We start from the raw sequence: 23,043 nt of genomic DNA, 5'->3' as shown, positions 1-23,043 counted from the left end.
CTGTCTATGGGGGTTCCTGAGAACATCGCAGCTGCGCATATTTACCGTTTGTACGGTAAAAATATCCACTAAATAGGGCAAGGGCAATAATGAGGGAAATATCTGTGAAAAAAATCCATGCAAGGTGTCTCACGGCTGTCCCAGAGAACTGAATCTCCCCCTATATTAACTTAGGCTTCCCTTTGAAAACTGCTCTGTTGAGGAGACTGGCAGGGCTGCCAGTAAAAGAGACAGTTTCTTTGAATGCATTTGATTCAGCTCTCAAGCTGAGTGCCACCTGATCTCTGAAAATGAAAATAAGCCAGTAGTTAGGTATTTTCTCAATGGTCATATGATGAAGAGAAAAAGAATGGGGGATTGCGCAATGAACGAGCAAGCTGAGAACAAAATTTCAAAGCCTCTCTGCTCACTATATGTTATGTGACTATAGCTCCCATGGCAGTTGTGTGGCATTTAACAAACTATAAATAATTGATAGTGGCTTAAATAAAAAACTAAAGAAGACCACGTGGCTCCTAGGCATAGCTGATCAGCCGAGGCCCCATTATGCGCAAGCCCAGGAAGCCCCACACAGACCTGGTGGAGTGTGCCGTGATGTGGGTAGGCACTGTCCGGTTAGCCTTAAGATACGCCTGTTTTAATGTAAAGGTAAGCCATCTAGCAATGGTTTGCTTGGAAGCTGACCAGCCTCTTCTTTGGGAACCAATTAGTACAAAAAGAGAGTCCGTATGTCGTATATCCGAAATTCTTTGGACATAAATACATAATGCCCTGACCACATCTAAATATTCTAAGGAAGAACCTGCGGAAGCATCCTGGAACACTGGAACCAATATTTCCTGATTGATGTGAAAACCGGAAACTACTTTCGGTTGAAAGAAAAAGGACAGTCCGAAGCACCGCCCTGTCATCATGGAAGACCAGGAAAGGCTCCCTGCAGGAAAGAGCCCCAAGCTCTGACATTCGTCTAGCCGACGCTACAGCCAGCAGGAGCACCACCTTCCATGTCAGAAATCTAAGGTCCACTGATTATAGGGGTTCAAAAGGAGGTTCCTGAAGCATAGATAGTACCAAATTCAGATCCCAAGGTGCCGTGGGAGGAACAAAGGAAGGTTTAATGTGCAGGACCCCCTGCAAAAAAGTACTGACTTCCGGAAGGTCTGCCAGACGCCTCTGGAAAAAGTTGGAAAGGGCCGAGACCTGGACCTCTAAGGAACCCAGGCGGAGCCCTACATCAAGACCATTTTGAAGAAAACTTAGCAGCCAGGGCAAATGAAATTTACTTGTATTGTGTGCCCGATCTTCAAACCCCTTAACATAAATACACCAGATTCTATGGTAAATGCGGGCTGACACTGGCTTTCTAGCCAGTAGCAGGGTATTCACTTTTGACCATCAGAGGCTGGCTTCAACAGCCATGCCATCGAAGCCAGCCGAGGCAGGTCCTGATGCTGAAAGGGACCTTGCAGAAGGAGGTCTTGCGAAGAGGCAGACAAAGTCCTTGTCCCTTTGCCATGAAAAGGATGTCTGCATATCATACCCTGCAGGGCCAATGGGGAGCCACCAATATAACTGGGAGTCCTCCCTGCTTGACCCTCCGGAGTGCCCAGGTGGAGCATTGGAATGGGAGGGAAAAGATACCCTAGCCTGAAATTCCAACACATTGTCATTATGTCCTCTGCCACCGCCAGCGGGTCTCTTGCTTCTGCACAGAACCTGGTAACCTGCCAATTGTGTCTGGACGCCATCAGATCCAGATCCGGAAGGCCCCACTTTTGGACTAACAAAAGTGGGTGGAGTAATCATTCCCCTGGCATTGCTGTGTGACAACTTAGGAAGTCGGCGTCCCAATTTAGAATGCCTGGAATGAATATGGCTGACCGATATGGGATGAACTGTTCAAATATCTGCCCATTACCCTTGGACTTCTTGTCCCCCCGTTTGTTGAAATATGCCACCACCGTAGCATTGTCCGTTTGTAATCGTACTGGGAATCCCTAAATTAGGGACTGTGCCCCTTTTAGAGCCATAAACATGGCCTTTAACGCCAGGATATTTATTGAAAGGGAACCTTCAAAGACCCTGAAGGTGCAAATGTAGCGCCACTGCAACCCCAGCTCTTTAGGCTTGCATCCGTTGTTATGATAATCCAGGAGCACTGGGCAAAGGATCTGCCCATGCTGGTGTTCTTGCCTCTTCCACCACCTGAGAGAAAGATGGGCCTCTGGGGACAACAGTATCCTCTGGTGCTCCAAGTGGAGAGCTGAACCTGACCACTTCTTTAAGAGATCCCCCTGGAAATATCTTGAGTGAAACCTTAAATAAGGGATTGTCTCGAAGGTCAAGACCATCTTGCCCAGAAACCTCATGCAAAGAAGCATGGAAGGCTTGTGACTGTCTAGGACCCTGGTCACTAGGTCTTGCGCCGAGCAAACCTTGTCCTGTGGAAGGAAAATTTTCTGCCTTCTGGTGTCCATTATAAGACCTAAGAAAATCATCCTCTGGACTGGTATTAACTGGGACTTCTGGACATTTATCAACCAAACGTGAAGCTGCAGGGTCTCTATAGAGAGCTTTAAATGCTGACAAAGAAGCAGATCTGAGGGGGCTTTGATCAACAAGTCATTGAGATAGGGCACTATGCTCACCCACATAGAACAGAGATGGGCAGCCATTACTGCCATCATTGCTCTAAATACTCTGGGCACTGTGGCCAGGCCAAAAGGAAGCGCACTGAACTGGTAATGGTCCGCTCCTACCGTGAAGCAGAGCAATGGTTGATGCCCTTCCCAGATAGGTACATAAAGATATGCGTCCCTAATATCTATGGACGCCAGGAATTCTCCCCCCTCCAATCCATTTATCACTGAACGAAGAGACTCCATTCAAAACCTTTCTATTCTCAGATGAAGATTTAGGGACTTTAAGTTCAAAATGGGATGGAAGGAACGTCCGGCTTGGAGACCAGAAAAAGATTTGAATAGAATCCCTGGCGCCTCTGGTTCTCTGGGACTGGGCAGATTACTCCCGCTAAAAGAAGAGAATCTACACAGTGCAACATCGCTTGCCTTCTGTTTTGGTCGAGGGGCAGGGCAGTTGCAAAAAGCCGAGAGGCTTGACTTAAAAGATCTATGATATATCCCCTTGCCATGATCCCCTGGAGAGGTTTTCATGCACTGTTCTTTGAACAGTCGCAGACGCCCCCCACTCCCACGGCCGTGAGAAGAGGGTGTAAGTCAGACTGCCTGTTTTCCAGGGAGTCTGGCCTGACGTCTGCTGCCAGATGAGGTCTTTCTTCTATGGGAGAGACCTCTAAACCCAGAAACCCTACCTCTGCTTGTCTGACCTTTAACGGCGCGGCCTACCCGAAAGTGCTGACGAAAGGAGCTAAACCTCGGAGTACGGGGCTTTAACACATTAACGGGAAGGAAAGTACTCTTCCCCCGTCGCCTGGCAGATAAGGTTATCTAACTCTCGTCCAAAAAGTACAGAGCCCATATAAGGAAGAGCCTCCAAGGCCCTTTTAGAGTCTAGGTCAGCTTCCCAGGACCGAAGCCAGAGAGTTCTTCTAGCCGCCATCGCAGCAGCTGACATAGAAGATGACAAGGATGCCGCGTTCTGCGCTTCCTCATACAGAAACCCTGAAGCTTCCTTCAGGTATAAAGCTAGGGGAAGAAGGTCCGAATCCTGCAATCCCTCTGCCAGATGGTCTGCCCAAGTTTCCATTGCCCTAGCAACCCATGCAGAAGACATCATGGATCTAAAGGAGGCTCTCGCTAATCCATAAATGGATTTTAAAAATCCTTTCACCTTGCGATCAGTGACATCCTGAAGATTGGCGGTGCCTGGAACTGGAAGTGTAGTGTGGCGCACCAGTCGTGCCACCGGTGTATCCACTCTAGGAACCTGTTCCCAGCATGCTAGATAATCTGGCTGTAATGGATACAGGAACATAAACCTACGTGGAACCACCATTTTGCGATTGGGCTGCGACCAGGCCGATTCAGCAATCTCCCTTAATTCCATAGAAGGGGGAAAATAAATCATGGGGTTTTTAACCTTTTTGAATAACCCCTGGTTACCTGGTCTAGGCTTGTCAATATCTACCAGGTCTAAAGCACACCGTACTACCAGAACCAGGTTGTCAATACCCTGGTTTCTGATCGAGTCATCCAGGTCTAAGACCTGTGTCTGAAAATCTGACTTATGCAGAAGTTCCCCCTCCTCCTCTAATGACGCCTCAGAGTCCGAGACCGAGAAGAGAGGATGGCTTACTCTGTGTCTCTTGTTTCTAGACCCTGATGGTCCTGGGTAATCTAAAAACCGGTTTAATTTATCTATACCGCTAACCAAAGCACTGGACCAGACCGGTTCCCATTGGGAAAGGCCTGAAGGAGTTAATGAGGATGGAAGGCCACTTGGACCTACCCCTGAATTCTCTTCTTGTTGGGACATTATCTCCATCTGGACTAACCCTACCAACGAGGTAGAAGGGTGTTCGACCACTGAAGTCCCCTTCCGGTGGCTCAAAAGCTGCACCAGAGAATCTACTGACTGTTGTAAAGACATTGCCCACTTCGGTTCCTCCATGGCTATAGGAGCCAAAACCTGAGCCTGCGCGGTCTGGGACCCCGCTTCACAGCCCACACATAGGGCTCCCGGTCCTGTTGTTCCACGGGTTATTTTATTTTACATTTTGAACAAATATAAAATTTAGCTTTGGTAGATTTCCCCTTATCAGACATAATTACTGAATAGGAACAGGATAAACACAGGATAGAAAGTATAATATACAAACACACAGGCACAGAGAGACTCCTAAAAATACTACTAATCCCTGACAAAGTCACCAGTAGTATCTCAGATTTGTTTTTATTTTATTTTTAATAAACAACTTATATATGTATACATTTTAGTGAGTAGAAAACAATATATTAAATTATGTAACTACAACACTAAATTTCTTGTAAAACACCATATACTTCCTCTTGTATAGCGTTATATAGAAAATTAATAATACTTAGCCTATCCAGGCCGATGCTTTGGCCCTGTGGAAGAAACCAACTTGTTAAGACAGGGGGAGCTCTATAAGAACGCCTCCCTTCTGCAGGCCTCCTGAGTGTTTGTGGTGCTTCTCCTATTAAGCCCGCAGACTGCCTCTTTTTTAATGCATAAAATGCATTATCCAAAGTAGCTCCGTCCCCCCCTCTCTGAGGAAGGGACTTGGTAGCTTCCAAGATGGTGGCGCCCATCGCTTCTGCATACCGGCGCTCTATGCTCCACTGAGCAGCGTCGGTCCCCAGGAAATTATGTGGCTGTGTCTTCTCCCTGCACTCGCATGCCAGCATCATACAAAGAAGACAGGGGTTTTTTGTCAGGGTCGCCGCTCTCCTGACCTGACAGCGATGCAGCCCCTGTAAGCAATGCAGCCTTGCTGTCCCAGTCTTCCTATCTTGTTTTTACACTAACCTAGAAAGAAAAACGGCCTATAAAAATAAGGTAACCAGCAGCAAAATAAAAGTCAGCCCAACATCTTAGGCACTTAGACTACACTGACTAGCTACAGGGGGTTGCAGAGGGGAGGAGTCTGTCAGCAGCCACAGTTTAACTAGTAAGTGTCAACTCCACACTCCCCAGCTACAACCCCATGGTAGCAGTGTCCCCCAAATAGGATGAAGAAAAAAAAATTAATGGGATTACAGCTCTATTGGTCAACAAAACAAAAAAAATGAATTTAAATGTATGGGACACAGAAGTAAAACTACATTGTTCTGGCTTAGTCTGACTGTAAACTACAAATTTATTAAAAAGTAAAGTTTAAGTTTAGATATTCCATCCAATCATCATCAGAAACAATTCTAGCCAACCTCAGAACGCTTTAAACTTAAGAATCAAACTTAAAAAGGTACTCTTTTTGAACATGAGCAACAACGTGTTTGAACACTTGTGTTTCCACATCTGTATTTTTATTTTAATGCCTCCCAATATACACCCGCAACCTTAAATCTAGCAAGGATGCATCCCCAGCAAAGATGCATCAACCATCAACTCCTAAACTTGCACCTGTTCTATGTACATACACAATTTACGTTTCATAGTAAAGTATTTCAAGATCCTTATAACTCAAAGAGAAGTGCAGCCCATGCAACATTGCAGTACTTCTTCTCTGTTTGTTTGTTTTTATAAGCACGCTCTTCCTGCTACTAATACTTCTTCCTATACAACCAAGTATTCTACTGGTTCCAGCAACTGCTTGACTACACCTCTTGCTTACCTTCATAAAATCTGAAACCAGAACTCAAAAGTTCCCTTTCCTCTGTTGTTGACATTACAGCAGTAATCATTCTGTATTCTCTTTTTGGATTTTTGAGTCCCGCATGCATTTTTACATGATCATTTATATTTCTGCTTCTATTCCCATAAACTTAATTAGATTGCGATATAATTGGGTCAAATACCTTTCTCTCTTTGTCTGTCAATGCACGTCTGTTTTATTCTCTGAATTTTATTCTAATTGTTATTTGCATTTTAGATTTGGGAAGCACTCAAAAACCAGTAACACTACAGAAACAAAACCTTATAACCAGGGTTTGACAAATGTCTTCAAAACTTAGTAGACTGCAAAAAAACTGTTTCAGAAAACAATTACCTACCCAGCACCTTTCTGTGGTCAATTTCTTTCTTCAAAAAGCCTTAATTTGCTGCTCACATTTGGCAGGGTGAATACCAGTAAGTTATAGACAAACTTTGTAACCATCAAATCCAATCCACTTACCCAGACTACTTCTACTTTAAATAGAGCCTCAAGATATGACCAGCAATTGATGGCTACCTAGCACATCTGGACATTTTGAAAGACCATGAGCAGCTTCAAGAGGCTATTTGAGAGGTGGATGGCCAAACAGTAGCAGCGAGGAGGAGCAGAACAGACTAGTTAGCTATCGTATGTTTAGTTTCACAAGATGAGACTAGATAAAGTATCTCTTGCGAGACTAAGAGCTCCACAGATAGATAGATATATAAATATGTGAGTGACAGCGTGGCAGTGAATCAGAGTGTAGCTGATTCATTCTGATTCGCTGCTAGACTGAGTGTCTCATGAGTGCCTCCACCTCCGCAGTGAGAGCTTTGGCCTAGGCATGCAGTGCCTGCAGCCAGAAAGGAGAGATGTAGGAGGAACCCGGTCAGGTAAGGCGACACCTCTAGACAGAGGTGTATTTTATTGCCATGAAGATGACATGGCGCCCAGGTTTTATCAAGCCCTGCCTTATACACAAAATATTATGGCCCGACTAGTCCTCCACAACCATTGACAAATCCATTATTTCAGGTATATTATTTAGCTCAGTAATTCACAGGTCTTAATGTACATTAGTTCCAAAGTAGTCTTACTCACTGTTTGTTTAAAAAAACTAGAAACAATATCTCCCTAATCAATGCCAGTTTAACAAGCTATGTGACAAAAGTCAGATAAATAGATTTGATTATAGATCTAAACACAAAGAATGAGTCACTGTGAAAATGGCATGCACACATGTGCAAATACAAAACACAAATAAAGTATAAAAAACACTGGGTGCACACACAACGAGAAAATGTAAAACACACAAAATGAGAAAGACAGGCACAAGAAAACAAGACCACATTTATAAAGATGTGTTATATTAGTGGTGTAGAAATCATTATTAATGGCACAATTTCTAAGAGAAATTCTAAATTAATTAAAGCCTACATTTAAAGCGACAAATGTGGCTTAAAGTCTGGTTAATCTTACAAACTTAAAGCTCATCTTAAAATTAAATAATGAAGACAGATATTTACACCATTAGTTTGCCAGATGACACTTTTCAGTCCATTTTTCATATTTGTCACACTGATCAGAAAGAAATATGTGACTGGGAATGTCGATTTAGCTGCCTAGTAACACAACTGTCACTACCAATGTAAAACTGGGAAATGTTGAGGTTCAGTACAATGCAATGTGCAATGACTTAGAGCACGTAACTGTAAGACACTGAATTCACACAAACTGAGGCTGCTAAAGAATTTGCAGCCTTGTTAATTGCAGGAGGTCTGACCAGCAACGCATATTCACCAAAGTCAACAGTGGCATTGGTCACATATGTAATATCTGCATCTAAGGACTGCATAATGTACATGGAGTCAAGTACTCGCTGGGTTACATACCTAGAACATCTAGCCATTCCTCTTTCACATCTTTTCCAGCTGCTTCCTGTGATATCTCCTCATTTGGTTTATTTGGTGCTTTGCTTTTTTCCACACTCTCAACAGTTTCCAAAAGAGGAAGATCACTCAAGTCATCATCTTCCTCCCCAGTGCTATCTATAATTTCAAACTCTTCTGCACTGTCCAGCAGAGAACTTCTGTCTCTTGGTTTGGTCTCATTCTCTGAAAGCTGAGCACTGTCAGACCCATCTTCATGTATTAGTGTGTCACCGACACTGGAGTGGGGTTCATCCGCAGAGGCCATCCTCTGGATGAAATTAGGAAGAGGGAAATCACCTGCAATCAAACGCAAAGAGTTAGAAAAGCAATTCAAATTGACAGAAAAATGTCTAGAGTTTCATCCATTTGTCACTTTCTTGAGCGCTTTACATAGCATGATTCTCTATTAACAAATGGTCACTAATCCCTTGAAGGTTCTTCTGTAACCACCAGCTTCACCTACAATGGATATAGCCTCCCTCTTACATACACATAGACTATTTCATTGTCAATGAAGCTCTATGCTTCATTGAGCTGCCACTTAGTTGTCCAAAGAGAACCTGAAGGAATAGGATTCAACAAATATAGTATTCTTATATAATTGAGTGTAGTGAAGGTGGTAACAATATGGTGAAAGGTAAGTAATAGGGGATGTTGTTACCTACTAAGTGAGGACAGGATCTGTATAGAGCATTGATGCTACCTAGAAAAATAACCATCGCACCAGCCCTGACTTCTGATCTGACCCAAAATGATGCAACATAAAGACGCATCACCCTCTTAAATATGTCTTCTTTGCAGGCTGTCACAGATATCATGCTAAACAGACTAAGCCATTTATAAACATTTCTTTCAGGCATATCATGTAGCTCTATAATGCACATGGTCTTATAAAACCCATATGCTATTGTTTGGCAGTTGGAATAGGCAGTAATTAATTCCACTTTATAGGATTAGTGTGGGACTTGGTAATAAAGGAAGATGATAGACACTGTGCCATGGCTATCAAAGAGTACAATCAGCGAGAGATATAGAAAGGCACCAAGTTAATTTTATATTGGATCCTGCCAACAGTAAGCCAGAGCAATGATTGGCAGTTTACTGGCTATGTTTTCAATGGGTGTAAGCAGCAATAGTTTATATTAGATTATTAAATGAGATTATGTTAAACTGTGTTTGTAATGTGCTGTAATGTCAAAATGAGAGTTGTTAAGTACTGCAGTTTCAGTAGTATCTCCGTTCATTGTAGGTATACCAGTGATAATATCATTTTTGGTATTTCAATTGTAAACTTCATTTTTTTTGAACAGCATGCACAAAAGAATCCAGTCAGGAAGCATACAATTCTGAGAAGAGTCATTTAATGAAGGGAGAAAGTAAAGAGTGTGCTGAAAGACCTCAAAATAATGATAATGGCAGACTGACACTTTTTAGCCAAGTGACAGAGAATACATTTTCCTTTGGAAATACTGTAAGTCCAGCATCCCAGAATGTTTATTGCCACTACAATAAGCTATTTGACAGTCCATTGATTTTTTTTACATTTATTTAATTTTGATAATTCATACTGTTTCCTTGCTGCACTTTTGTAAGAAATGCAGAATAAAAAATGTCCATTTAATAGCCCAAAAAGTTATATATTGCATCATAATTTTCTATTTTTCAGCCATAGTTTATTTTAGGATGATTAAATCTCAGCCTCAACCAAGGAAGACAAGCAAGATTGGGAAAATTATGCTGAAGTCAGGAAAATACAACAGTTATTAATAAGAGACCCACCTGTTTTACAGCCTCTTAAATATTCTTGTGGATATTAAGTTACAACAGCCAGATTTGAGATTTAGAAGCAGTAAGTTGGTAAGAGAGAATTCTCTGCCTAATTAATGTATTCCATGGTTCATAAAGAGCTCTATGAAAAAGTCCTGATGTTTAAATCTGAATTTCTGTTCATTTCCTTCCAAAGAAATTTTATGTGCTGCAATCTTAAATTAAATTACAGATCATTTACGTATTCGGAAAATAAGTATATTTTGTTAAAGAAAAATGAGCCAGAGAAAATCTGTAAGCGTCTGTTGCCTAGTGGGAAATGTCCACATGAATGTTAGTTTTGTGAGCTGTGGTTTGTGGGCATGTTGTAACGGAGGTTAAAGGTGGTATAACCACAATAGTCACCACATAATTTGCTTTGCTAGCTCCCCATTAACTAGTAAAAGGTGGTAGTGCAGCACTACCCCACTTCCCCAGCCAGAACTCAGAGGGACTGCTAAATGTTGAGCCCTGCACTACCATCATTTACTACGTGGTAGTGCAAGCTCTAGGGATGTAAAAAAAAAATATATTTTTTATAGTAAAATCATGCTATAGTAAATATCTTAATATGGAAAATTACACTGTGGTAAATATTTTCCATATTACTAACAGGTATTAATAACTAAACATGAGTTAATACATGAACATTAATTTGTAGATAACTCCCATATCATTTAAATTACTTACCCAAAATCAGGGATAAGCAACCTGATACCCTTCAGGGGCCGCATGGTGCGGCACCTATAACATTCAAGAATATTACCCTTAATCATCATCATCACCATTTATTTATATAGCGCCACTGATTCCGCAGCGCTGTACAGACAACTCATTCACATCAGTCCCTGCCCCATTGGAGCTTACAGTCTAAATTCCCTAACATACACACACACTCAGTAATAAGTTAAAACAAAACATTTAATGAAAGAAAGAGATCTCTATCTGTAATAACATATCAGCAGGCATTTTAAACTAGTGTTACAAGCTTTGACAAACAAATTTGACAATAAAGCAGGAAGGAGCTGGGGAGCACAGGTACAGACTCAGAGGGCCGCCTGTTCACCATCACTGCCCTAAATAGTGAAATTCACGCAAAATTTAGGTGAATCTTATTAACATTATGTAAAAGTACCCTATAGGCAAAATGACGAGGAGCAAAGCAGAAAAAGGATGATGGGTGCAGAATTTACTTCCTCCATTGTCGGTGATCTGTTTCATTTATGAAGATGTGTGAATATCCTACACCGAATAGCAAATTACGTCTCGAGTACTATGCCTGCATGCTATTGTCAAAAATTTCAATCAATCTTGGTTGAAGATATTAGATGCTTAACTATAACAGTATATGTGTATACTAAAAATATATATATATATATATATATATATATATATATATATATATATATATATATATATATATATATATATATACACACATATACATATATACACATACACAGTCATGTGAAAAAAAGGTATGCCATCTTTCAAATGCGTATTTTTACATGTATGGACAAGTAAAAATCACCTGCACCTCAAGAGGCATTATACAATAACATACAGGGGAGTGGACAAAAAGAGTGGAGGAGAGAGGGCATGGTCTGTGAGATCTTATAATGGGGAGGGAGGACATGGAGTGAGAATGTGGGCAGAGGCAGCATATAATTTAGTGGGAGACTGGTGGGCTATGAAGGAGCATATAAAATACCACCAGACTCTCCATCATAGGCTGGTGGAGATCTGAAATGTATTTCGGGGAGTGACATGGGAGAAGTCTTTGAGGGTGGAATGGGATGTGGATATCATTGGGGGCAGTCATTGTTGTCAGAGTGGAGAGAGTGGGAGGGAGTGCAGGAAGAGTAGTGGCTTTGCAGGTGATGGTGGTTACTTTGAATTGGGTTCTGTAGGGAATTGGGAGTCACTGTAGGGACTGGCAAAGCAGTGAAATAGAAGTGGAGAAGCAGTATAGGAAAAGCAATCTCACAGCGGGATTGAGGATGGATTGAAATGGGGAGAGGTGCAACCCAGACAACAGATAATGAGAGAGTGGATGAGAGTTTTCATAATGTCAAAGGTGAAAAGGGTTGTGCCTTGGTGATGTTTCCAAGATAGAAATGATAGAACAAATGCATACAGGGATTTAAAGAGGAAGTGGAGTAGGGGGTGACACTCAGGCAATGTATATAAGGAACATAGGACAGTGTGGTGTTGTCCACAGTGAGAGAGATATTGGTGATGGGGAATGGGGTGTTGGACTGTAAATGGCATGGACACGACCTCCAGCAATTTGGTCTGGATCATTCAAGTTTCTGTTAACTCCATGCCAAGGAGAAAATACATCTAAGAAAAGCAACTGAAGAAGGATGTATCTTCTGTTTCATGTTGCTGCTCATGAATCTAGGAAAGGTAATAAGGTAATTTAAAGCAATACGTCAGTATCCTTGCAAATTTAACCAAAGACCACACTACATGATGCTCTGGGAAATTGCAAAGAACCTAAAAAAGCTACACCCAGGCATCTACAACCCTCTGTCAATACAGCAACTGTTACAATTCATGAGAAAAAGACAGAACAAGTATGTCTTTCATGAAAGAGTAGAAAAGGGAACCTGATGGTGAAAGAGTGATTATTTAGGATAGTTTTGCAGTCACAGGACCTGGACGCCTCCTACCACGAGTCCACCAAGCACTCCTCTTCACAGCGCAGTATACTAGGAGGAAAATGTGAGACCATCTGACAACAGAGGCCTGGCCAAAAATGGATTGTGCAACAGGACAATTTTCCTAACTACACCAGCAAATCTACATCATACTGATTGAAAAAGAAAAGAATAAATGTTTTGGAATGGCCAAGTCAAAGTCTAGACCTCAATGACACCAAGATGCTGTATAGTAAAATGTACCTAGTAGATACATTTTATGAACCTTCTCCCTATCCTAGATGCAGCCCTAGGGGCATCACCATGCAACAGTTTTTTTCCAGTTCTAGAATCACATAATTGTGAAATCAATGTCATTCAATTCTTTAATATGGCAGCAGAATGAATGTCCGAGTGCGAAAACCAATCTAGGTTCTGAACCAGGCATGTGAAAAAAAAAATAGAGTAGCTCCAGAGCTCCTACTACTACATAGGGGTATGGTTCAGCATCTGTTCAAGCCAGATGTGTTTTCCTTCGGCTCTAATCTCAACTCAAGAATATCCCCCGCCATCAGGGTCACACAAGCATATTTTACAAAAAAGCTCAAAGTGAGAGACACAGCAAGCAGAGACCACCAGGTTCAAATATCTGGAGGGCCTCCAATGAACTGTGAACAACTGTGTCACTGTCTCCTTAGTCAAAAAAGCAGATACACCGCATACCACCCTTTGGAGGCAGATATCTGCAGTGTGTGTACAGAGTCACAATCTTTTCAGCGGATGGTTATGAGAAATGAAGATCACAGATCTGAAGGTAAATTGTGTAGGTATGTACGCATGAATTGGCATGCTCATCAATTGTTGGTGAAATCATTACAGAAATTGCATCTGAAGTAAAATTGCATAGGTGTGTACCAAGCTTTAGGCTACACTTTAGGGTTTTCAACCAATCATTGGGCCAATCACATGATAAATGACTGTTAAGCCCAATATTGCAATAATGTTTACACTGCAAAAAAAACTTGAAACCAGCAGAGCCTGAGTACTGCAGGAACAGCTTGGAAAGACAGCAGAGAGGTAAGTGACAGGACCTTAGAGCGCCTGGTGTGTGATAGTATTGTTTCATTTGATTTTTAAACCGGACTAAAAATCTTGATCAACGATGGAACAAAGTTGTTCCAATTCTGCAGTGAGTATGCACTCACGATCAGGATCTCCATAGAGTTTACAGAGTCATGAACGTTTCAGCTGATGGTTATGACAGATGAAGAGCACAGATCTGAAGGTAAAACATGTATAGTGAATACACATGAATCAGCATGCTGATTGTGACTTTTTTTTATCAGTTGCCGGTAAAATCTTTTTAGATAACTCATCAGGGGAAATTTTTGTAGTGTATACCCAGCCTTGCTCGTGATCTAAATCTCCAAAATAATCTGGCTTCATCAACACTGAAAAAGTGTAGCGATCTTGCAGAAATCCAGACAGGCCCTCCTTCCTCGTATTCTCCTTTGTTCATTACACCTTCAGCCCGTTCCTCTGCACATCAGACCAGTTTCTCGATCCCATGCTTCTGGGCACAGATCTAATTTCCCCAGGTATTACTTATCACTTATGCTCACAGTATAGTCAATATCTTAATCAGTGCTATGTTCTCTGTTAATTTGTTGCCGACTGGTCTTTGTATACCTTAGGGTTAGATGTTTTAGTCCCAATTGTAAATGTAGTGTCAATGTTAAATCATTTCAGTTGAGAATCTATCAGTATTGGTTTTGGAAGGATTTCTTCATAGAGCAATTTTACAATTTATTTATTTTTATTTAAATTACTACTAGTTTGTGAAATAAGGAAAAATTATATAATGTGTATGCAGTAAGTAACGTTAACTAAGGAGACAAGCTTGATACTCTCTAAAATGTTATATGACCCAATGAATTGAGGCACATATCTAGGCAAGTTGAGTTTGATATTTTTAATGGAGAGTCATCCTTTATCTCGTGGACAAAGGTGGTGACCAACATTAGCGTACGTTTTGTTATGAGTAGAGGCCTTAAGCAGTGCATCACAAGTTGCTTTCAGATATAAGATACAGAATCCGCAAAGAGATGGTAACTGAAAAGCTAATGAGCATGCGAATTAGACAAAAAAAAAGTTGTTTTATTTGTATATTCATAGACCGCATTATTGTGCGACATTGTTGTGTGCCCACAGAGCTAAATCTGTCCAGTTGTCTTGATGTGAAGACAGATAAAACTGAAGGTAATCTTTAAGGATTTGACTGACCCACTCTCTATTAGATTTGGGATGAAATAGAAAAGACAAGCCCAGTGTAATATCAAATAGCTTGCAGAACGCAATTCAAAACATAGAGACAAATTGTAATCCCAGATCAGAAACTAAGAACATTGAAAATGAAGACAGACAGGCGCGGGCTGGCAATTTCAGCCTGGGGGCGCACAGGAGGCCGCATCACGCGACACGAGATGCGGCCGCGTCATGCGATGACACGCCCGCATCCCATGTCATAAAAATCAGCAATTTTGACTCTGGGGGCGGCCCTAACATCGCTGATTCTGAGCGGCCGGGGGGCCTGTGCCCCCCTGCCCAGCCCGCCCCTGAAGACAGCAGACACCGATGTAACACAACACAGATGACTGCAAAATCTCTTTGGGCCCGATTCATTAAGGAAAGGCAAAAAAATTAGTAAATGTTCTCTGGGAAAAACCATGTTACAATGCAAGGCATGCAAATTAGTTTATTATTTTGCACATAAGGAAAATACTGGCTGTTTCTTCATGCAGCACACAAATACTTGATAGCTCTATGTTTACACTGAAATGTAAAGTTGATCTAGGACATGCCCTACCCCAACTATAAATCTGTCATCACATTTTAAATTTACCTCTCGGTCCAATGCTATATGGTTTTGCTAAGGTGCAAAGTTACTCCTTTCTTTTGCTTTACTTTTCATAATGAATCAGGCCCTTCATCTTTGGCATACAGGATAGTTGTACATTAAATCTTTCTTAAATTGGCTAATAATTAGGTCCTGGTGATTACTTCTAGTTGTTTCTTTATACCAGCGAAAAAAACAATTTACTGAAAAGATTTTAGAGATGCACATACTTGTAGATGCCAATATTTGAAGAGTAACATGTGAATAATTGTGATTTTAAATTACAAAAACAGGCATATGCTATATTTAGCTGTAATTGTAAACACTACAGACATTAAGTAAATAGCTTAGTGTGCATTTTATGAGGTCAATTTAACCAAAAGAACTATAGAATAGTAGTATACAGTAACTGGCTTGACCAGCTAACTTTAAAGTAGATTTAGAAAAACACAGCAATAAAATGTATAGATAAGACAGAGTGTTCTTTCCATTCTGATTAGATACATGACAACTGCAAATGTACAACACTATGGGTGTGTACAGACAGGATTAAAAGGTATTAAATATACCTGGAAGGTCTGTTGTTCATCAGAACTTCAGCCGTGAACTCATCATTTAAACCTAGTGTCTAGTTAGCATTTCTAATTTCTCTGCTGGACTTTCTTTTCAACTTCCATCAAGAACTGAAGTAACAGACTAAATTGACTATGTTTCAGTAAAACCAGTTTAAATCTTCCAATCAATGCTTTCAACTAATTATTTCCTTGATAACATTGTAAATAAGAGTAAATTACTGTTTTGATCACAAGGCAACATCCACTATAACATTCTTGTGGGCATATTCAAATGTTTGTTTTTCGCTCCGCGGAAAAACTATTACTGTTAATATGGTAATAGTTAACTGGATTTCAGCTCGCAGCTCAGGGAGCTGCGAGCTGAAATCCAGCGAGAAAATTACCGTATTAATGGTTTTTCCGCACACGTCGTGCGCGGACCGCAAGATTCTCGGCGAGAATTGAATATGCCCCTTGGAATCTTGGAGATAAGCGAGATTGATATTGAACACTGAAGAGTGTCCACCAGGCCTATCAAGGATTCAGACTCTGAGATGAATGAAGATACACTACAAGGCCAAAAGTATATGGACACCCAAACATTACATGTGCTTGTTGAACATCTCATTCAAAAAACACTTGACTTTAGAACATGGCTGCTTGGACTTACATCCATTCAGCCAAAACAGTAGTAGTGAGGTCAGACACTGATTTGGGGAGATAAGGTCTGGCTCACAGACAGCGTTTTGATTCATCCCAAAGGTGTACAATGGTTTTGAGGTCAGGGCTCTGTACAGGCCAGTCAAGTTCTTCCCCACCAAACTCCAGAAACTTTTTTGATGGATCTAGCTTTGTGCACAGCTTCATTATCATACTGAAACAGGAAAGGACTTTCCCCAAACTGTTGCCACAAAGTTGGACGCACACAATTCCCTAGAATGTCAATGTATGCTGTAGCATTAAGATTTCCCTTTACTGGAAGTTACCGACCCAGACCAAAGCAAGAAAAACAGACCCAGACCTTTATTGTGCCTCCACCAAACTTTACAGTTGGCAGTACACATTAGGGCAGGAAGCATTTTCCTGGCATATGGCAACCCCGTCAATCTGTCTGATGGTGAAACGTGATTTTTCACTTCAGAGAATGCATATACAATTCCTCAAATGCTGGTGTGCTTTACAACACTCAAGTTGGCGTTTGCCATTGCACATGCTGATCTGAGGATTATGTGTGGCTGCTCAACCTTGGAAATACCATTCATGAAGCTCCAGACAAACAGTTCTTGTGCCGATGTTACTGCCAGAGGCAGTTTGAAATTCTGTAGTGAGTGTTGCAACTGAGGATAGACAATGTTTATGCGCTTTTAAGAACTTTGCAGTAGAGCTATTGCACCTCCTAGATTCCACTTCACAATAACAGCACTTACAATTGACCAGGGCAACGCTATCAGGTCAGAAGTTGGACAAACTGACTTGTTGGAAAGGTCTTCAGTACAACCTTTCCTACTGCTAATGTCTGACTATGAAGATTACACAGCTACATGCTTGATTTTATTATGCATCTGTTAGCAATGGGTGTGACTGAAATGGCCTAACACTTTAATTAATAAGGGTGTCCACATCATTTGGCCCTGTTTCAATATTTTCTTTCCGGTGAAAATATTGAAACGCTCCTTTCAAAACATGTCTAAGTTCCACTAAGTTAGGCTTTATAGCCAAACATTCTCTGTTCCCTATGGAAAAGTTTCTTTCAGCAGGAAAAAAAAATTCCACATGGGTGACATTTTCCTGTTTATTGCATTTGGATAAGACCGCCCCTACACTGTTTAAATTGCCCCATCGTTGATACAGATGAGATTGTACAAACTCCATAAATCTAGTTTAGTGAAGACTGTTGCTCAACAAATTTGGTCAACATCAAATTTCTGAGATCAGCAGAAGAGGTCATTTTTTATGGTATTTTTTAGACCAGTGTAGTCAATTCAGAGTTCTAAAGAATAAACAGCACCAGCAGTAGATTTATGGATGAATCCTCTTTCCAGGAATTACGATGACACCATTAAAGGTATAGAAGCATAGAATTTTAAGACACAAAATACCAGAGGACTATCTAGTCTGCACTTTTTTGTGAGTTGAGGGTTATTTGGATTTTCTTAATGTTTTCTATTAAAGTCTCAACAAAAGCAATTGGGGTTGTCCCTTGCATTCTTGATTTTTTTTTTTTTACTGTTTGAGCCCCACCACAATTGCTTGCAAGCTATTCCAATGTCCATCATATTAAATCTCCCCACCCGAGCCTCACAAATAAAACATTTACTTAAGATATTACTCATATCAAAACGCACTATACAGTAGAAAAGACTGTCCGAGATCCATAATTTGTACACCAACTCTTAATGTTATTTTGGTTTAAGGACTGAAAGTGGTAGAATGTCTTCTTCAATTAGTTTTTCCACCAAACTGATTGTGTAGTGCAGGGACATCACCTTGGAAGGAAATTTAATAAAGTGCTGGTCCCTAAATTGGGTTGATCATATATCTCTTCAACTCAAATTATTATGCTGACAAATTATCCACTGCATTAAGGCACCACAACCTGTGATGCATGGTGGGTTCACCACCCATATTTCAAAGAATATACACACCTCCCTTTATACAATTTATATTCCCGTATCGCCATGGTTATCATTGACCATCTGGCCAATCTTGAAGGCCAGGATCTACCGTGTTTCTTAGTAAGACCATGCTTCCATCTGGCCTACCCGTAACATACTTCTTTCACCAACTGCACTTGCACCTGAAGGACATGCTTTATTGGAAACTGATTCACAGATAAATATGTGGGAAGCACATAAAACCACCATAAGAGAGGTTTTCATGGGTTAGATAGCATCAGCATAGACAAAATCTGAAAAAGCTCACATTGCTGATTTAGAAGCACAAATATCTGCACTGCTTAAAACAATAGGGAGGACAAGGCAGATTCCATGCTAGCCAATAAATTAAGGACCAAACAAACCTGCAAAAGAATAAAATAGCATTGTACAATTTGAAGTTTCAGAACACTGAAATGAGCTCACCTAGAATCTATATTACAAGCTGGTGCCTGCTTCCCAAGGTCACAGCTTAGATTCCTCACCAAAGGTATTGCTGAGGAAGATGTGAGGCAAGAAATTAAAGCGTTCAGCCAGGGCTGGACAAAGTTACCATACAATACTACAAAAGACTTCCGAGGCTCTTTCTCCCATGCTGGGTATATTCTTTAAATCTATCTTACAAGGATTCAAACTACATCTGAGCCCACCCAGACAGAGATGTGGTCATTCCAGAACAGGGAAACAACCCCCAACAGCTCAGACCATTATCTCACCTCTATGTAGGTCTTTAGCTGTTCATAAAAATTCTAGCAAAGACTGGGGAGGGTCATCTCATCCTTGGTGCTCTCAGACCAAGTTAGATCTCAGACCAAGTTAGGTTTATACCAGGTTAACAGGTGATGGATAACAGAACCTCATACATGTAGCAATCTCACTGTTCTGGTGGTGGCCCTGGATGCCAAAAAAACATTCGCTAGAGTGGCTTGGCCATTCATGCAAAGGATTCTTGACTGCATGGGCTTCAAGGGCAGCTAAATTAATTTACTTTAATGCAAGGCACTGTAGGTGTGTGCGTGGTGGGGGGAGACTTAAACAGTTATCTACTTGCAGTGCCTTGTATTACAGTTGTTTATATCATTGTTTTCACACTACCTCCATCTCCGTTTCACCTACTCTGCCTTTTCTAAGCATGGGAATAACCGTCAATGGTTATCACTGAACCATGACTCAGTAATAAGTACATAGATATAAACTATCACATGATTGTTTATTTTCTAAACTGTGAGAAATGCTACTGTTTTTCCTTAATCAGACACTATTACCAGTACACTTTTCATGGTCACTAGGGGGTGCTTTTTAGTAGGGATGTGCACCGGCCACTTTTGGTGTCTCGTGTTTTGGATTCGGATTTGCTTGAGGTTTTGGGTTCGGATTTGTTTTGCAAAACACCTGACGAAAGGTTTTGAATTCGGATTTATTTTGAAAAAAAAACATAAAAAGTGTTAAAAACAAGTTTTTTTGTTTATTTTCACTCCTACGCTATTATTAACCTCAATAACAATCATTTCCACTAATTCTCAGTCTATTCTGCAGGTGCTGTGCTGTGCTGTGTTATTTCCCCAGCACAACACGAGATATAGCAGGACAGAGGACCACCTAATACACCCTCCCTCTACCCTGATCAATGCCTGAGTGAAGATGGCGGCGACTAGCGGGGAATTTATAGGATCCGAGTATCGCGAGATCCGACAGCTGGATTATGACTCAGAGCCTCGGTTTCAGTTTTGCAATTGGCGGGAATACCCGGATCTGTCTCAGATCCAGCTCGGATCGCCAACGTTCGGGTGGGCTCGGATTTCAGATATCCGAGCCCGCTCATCTCTACTTTTAAGTCCATACCCTTTAATTAGAGTAAAGAAACACTACTGAAACATCTGGATAAATAAAAAAATCTCTGTTCCAAAATGCAATCAGTTTCTTTTGCTGCACTGGTCTTGTCCTTGCGTATCTGAAGGGAGAGAGGGTTGGATGATATCTGGCCACAGGAATAGTCAGAAATAAGTGTGATCAGTAATGGTAATTAGATAAACACATAAATAACAGTATATAAGAGCAAAATGACCTATTGCTCACCACATGTACACGGTGAACACCACCAATAAATCCAGGGCATGCTGATGGCAGCAGGCGTGAACCCAACACACGGCCCCACATTCAGGCTACAAAATATAACATAGAAGAAAAGGAATAGATTTAAGCACAAACCTTGCGCCAGGAGCTAGGACACAAGATCAGGGGGTAAATGTATTAACATGCGGGTTCTTCAAAACCCACGAGTTCAGCGTCTTCGGCGATTAAATTTCAAGCGGCGCTGCATTGTAAAGGGAAGTTTCCCTTTACAATGCAGCGCTGCTTTAAATTTAATCGCCGAAGACGCTGAACTCGCGGGTGTTGAAGAACCCGCATGTTAATACATTTACCCCCAGGTCGTGTTTCAGCTCACTCTTATCCAATTAGCATAGATGGTGATGGTCATTGTTGCCAGCAAGTGACTTGGGAATTCTGCAGGGTCTGGTTCGTGGTTCATGTCTACACATTCCAAAATTATGTATCATTTGTTCCCCACACCTCTTAGGTTGTAAGCTCTTTTAGACAGTGCTCTCTTTACATTCTATTTCATGTCATTGTAAGTTATTTATTTATATCACGATCTCCTCAGGATACACCACTGTGTAATAAGTTAGCACTTTATAAATTACAAATAATCATTTGTTCCAACACCATGAACAATGCATGAAACATACTTATTTTATCCTGTGCCCAGGCTGCCAGTAATGTCATGACCCACTTTTCAGCAACCCATAGTTTTTTTGCAAACAGCCCAAATTTCCTGTTCTCATTTTGAAAATGACAGGAAACACTGGTACCAACATCTGCATTGGCAGCAATTCGTTTCTCTTTCTAAAAAAGAAAATTGTCATCTGTCTTTATTAGGGAATTTATGCCCCATAAAATTTGCAAGGATCTTTGCATTACAAATAAAAACATCACCTATTTTTACCCTACACAGTGGGAAAGTGCTCAATATCTCCACTCTATAATAAGTCATAAATTAGATCATACATAAAGCTATTATTTATCAGAATCGTTTATTTTATGACATTTGTCCTTTGGCTGCCAACAGTCCACACAATATCTGGGCTACAAAACACTTGATGGCTGTATCCCTAATCCACTGACAGCAGGTAGCGCAAGAAAGTGCACCTGCCGTAGGACTATCAGACAGTTACTGTCCATGTATCACCACCCCCGCCTATAAATATTACCGGGTGCTGCCTGCTGTCACCGATCTCCCCAGGAGTAGGCTCTGGATGTCACCTGCACAGCTCCCACCTGGACTCTGCAGCCCTTCCGGGAACACGATGTAAACAGCTCTGTGATTGGCCACCTCACCTCGCCTCATGATTGGCTCAAAATGTCACATCCCTTTACTGTACTACAACAAGGTTGTACATGCTTTCGTTCTGACCATTAGGTCAATGTTTCATTCTTGCTTCGCTGGCGCTGCTTGTTATACGCGCACAGTTAGAACTTTAAATTATTGTTGTTGCTTTAAAATAAAAACAGACAACGTGCGTACTTTCACATAGATAACGACAATGTTTAGCCAGGGTTGTTTTAAGTTCAGCAAATGAATGTTTAAATGATTGTAATAGCAGTATTTTGACAGACCATTCCTTCTAGGCTAGATATAGAGATGAGAGAGGCTCAGTTTTTAGAAAACCGCTTCCTCGAATCTGACGATGAGGGAAAGCGGCATCGTCAAGTCGTTGGATTTCGCGGGTTTTGGATCACATAAGCCTTCCTCCCCCAAGGAGATCCGGCGCCATTGCTCCCACAAACACAGAAGGGCTAGCATCGGTTTTGTCACTCTCCAGTCACAAATCTCATTCTATCCTGCAACACAACACCTAAATCACTGCCTGACAGTGTGTACTCTACTCAGTTGTCATTTGCTTCAAAAATGGCAACTTTTTTTTCTATTTTATTCAAATTGCACACTAGTGTGTGTACACTATGTGACAGCCTTCACACAAAAAAAACCCACTGACTTGCAGTGTATACTCAACTCACTTGTCAATCATTTGTTGGAAAAGCAATTATTTTAACTTTTATTCGAATTGCACAATGTTCTAGTGTGTGTATCTGACTGCATTGTTCACAAAAATCACTGACTTACTCAGTTGTGTACTCATTTGTCATTTGCAGAAAAAGTTAAAAAAAAAAATTAATTTTTGGACATATTGTGTATGTTCATTGAT

At 41.0% G+C, this 23,043-nt stretch overlaps 1 protein-coding gene across 2 annotated transcripts in view; it reads right to left on the bottom strand.

Moving 5' to 3' along the window:
- FKBP8 (FKBP prolyl isomerase 8) overlaps window positions 1–22,164 on the bottom strand; it is a 48,936-nt gene extending 26,772 nt beyond the window's left edge. For both annotated transcript variants that reach the window (XR_012690968.1, XM_075205271.1), the window contains exons 1-2: window positions 22,048–22,164; window positions 8,188–8,523 (exon numbers count right to left, since the gene is read on the bottom strand). Coding sequence is in view for 1 of the 2 variants with exons in the window: in XM_075205271.1 (XP_075061372.1) it covers window positions 8,188–8,491 (304 nt within the window). In the remaining variant the exon portion in view is untranslated. The remainder of the gene's footprint in view (window positions 1–8,187; window positions 8,524–22,047) is intronic.
- Window positions 22,165–23,043: the final 879 nt, after the last annotated feature.

Source organism: Mixophyes fleayi, chromosome 1, assembly GCF_038048845.1.
Source record: "Mixophyes fleayi isolate aMixFle1 chromosome 1, aMixFle1.hap1, whole genome shotgun sequence".
NCBI classification, from domain to species: domain Eukaryota; kingdom Metazoa; phylum Chordata; class Amphibia; order Anura; family Limnodynastidae; genus Mixophyes; species Mixophyes fleayi.
Note: the sequence above shows the minus strand (reverse complement) of the source record. Positions and strands in the feature narration are given on the sequence as shown.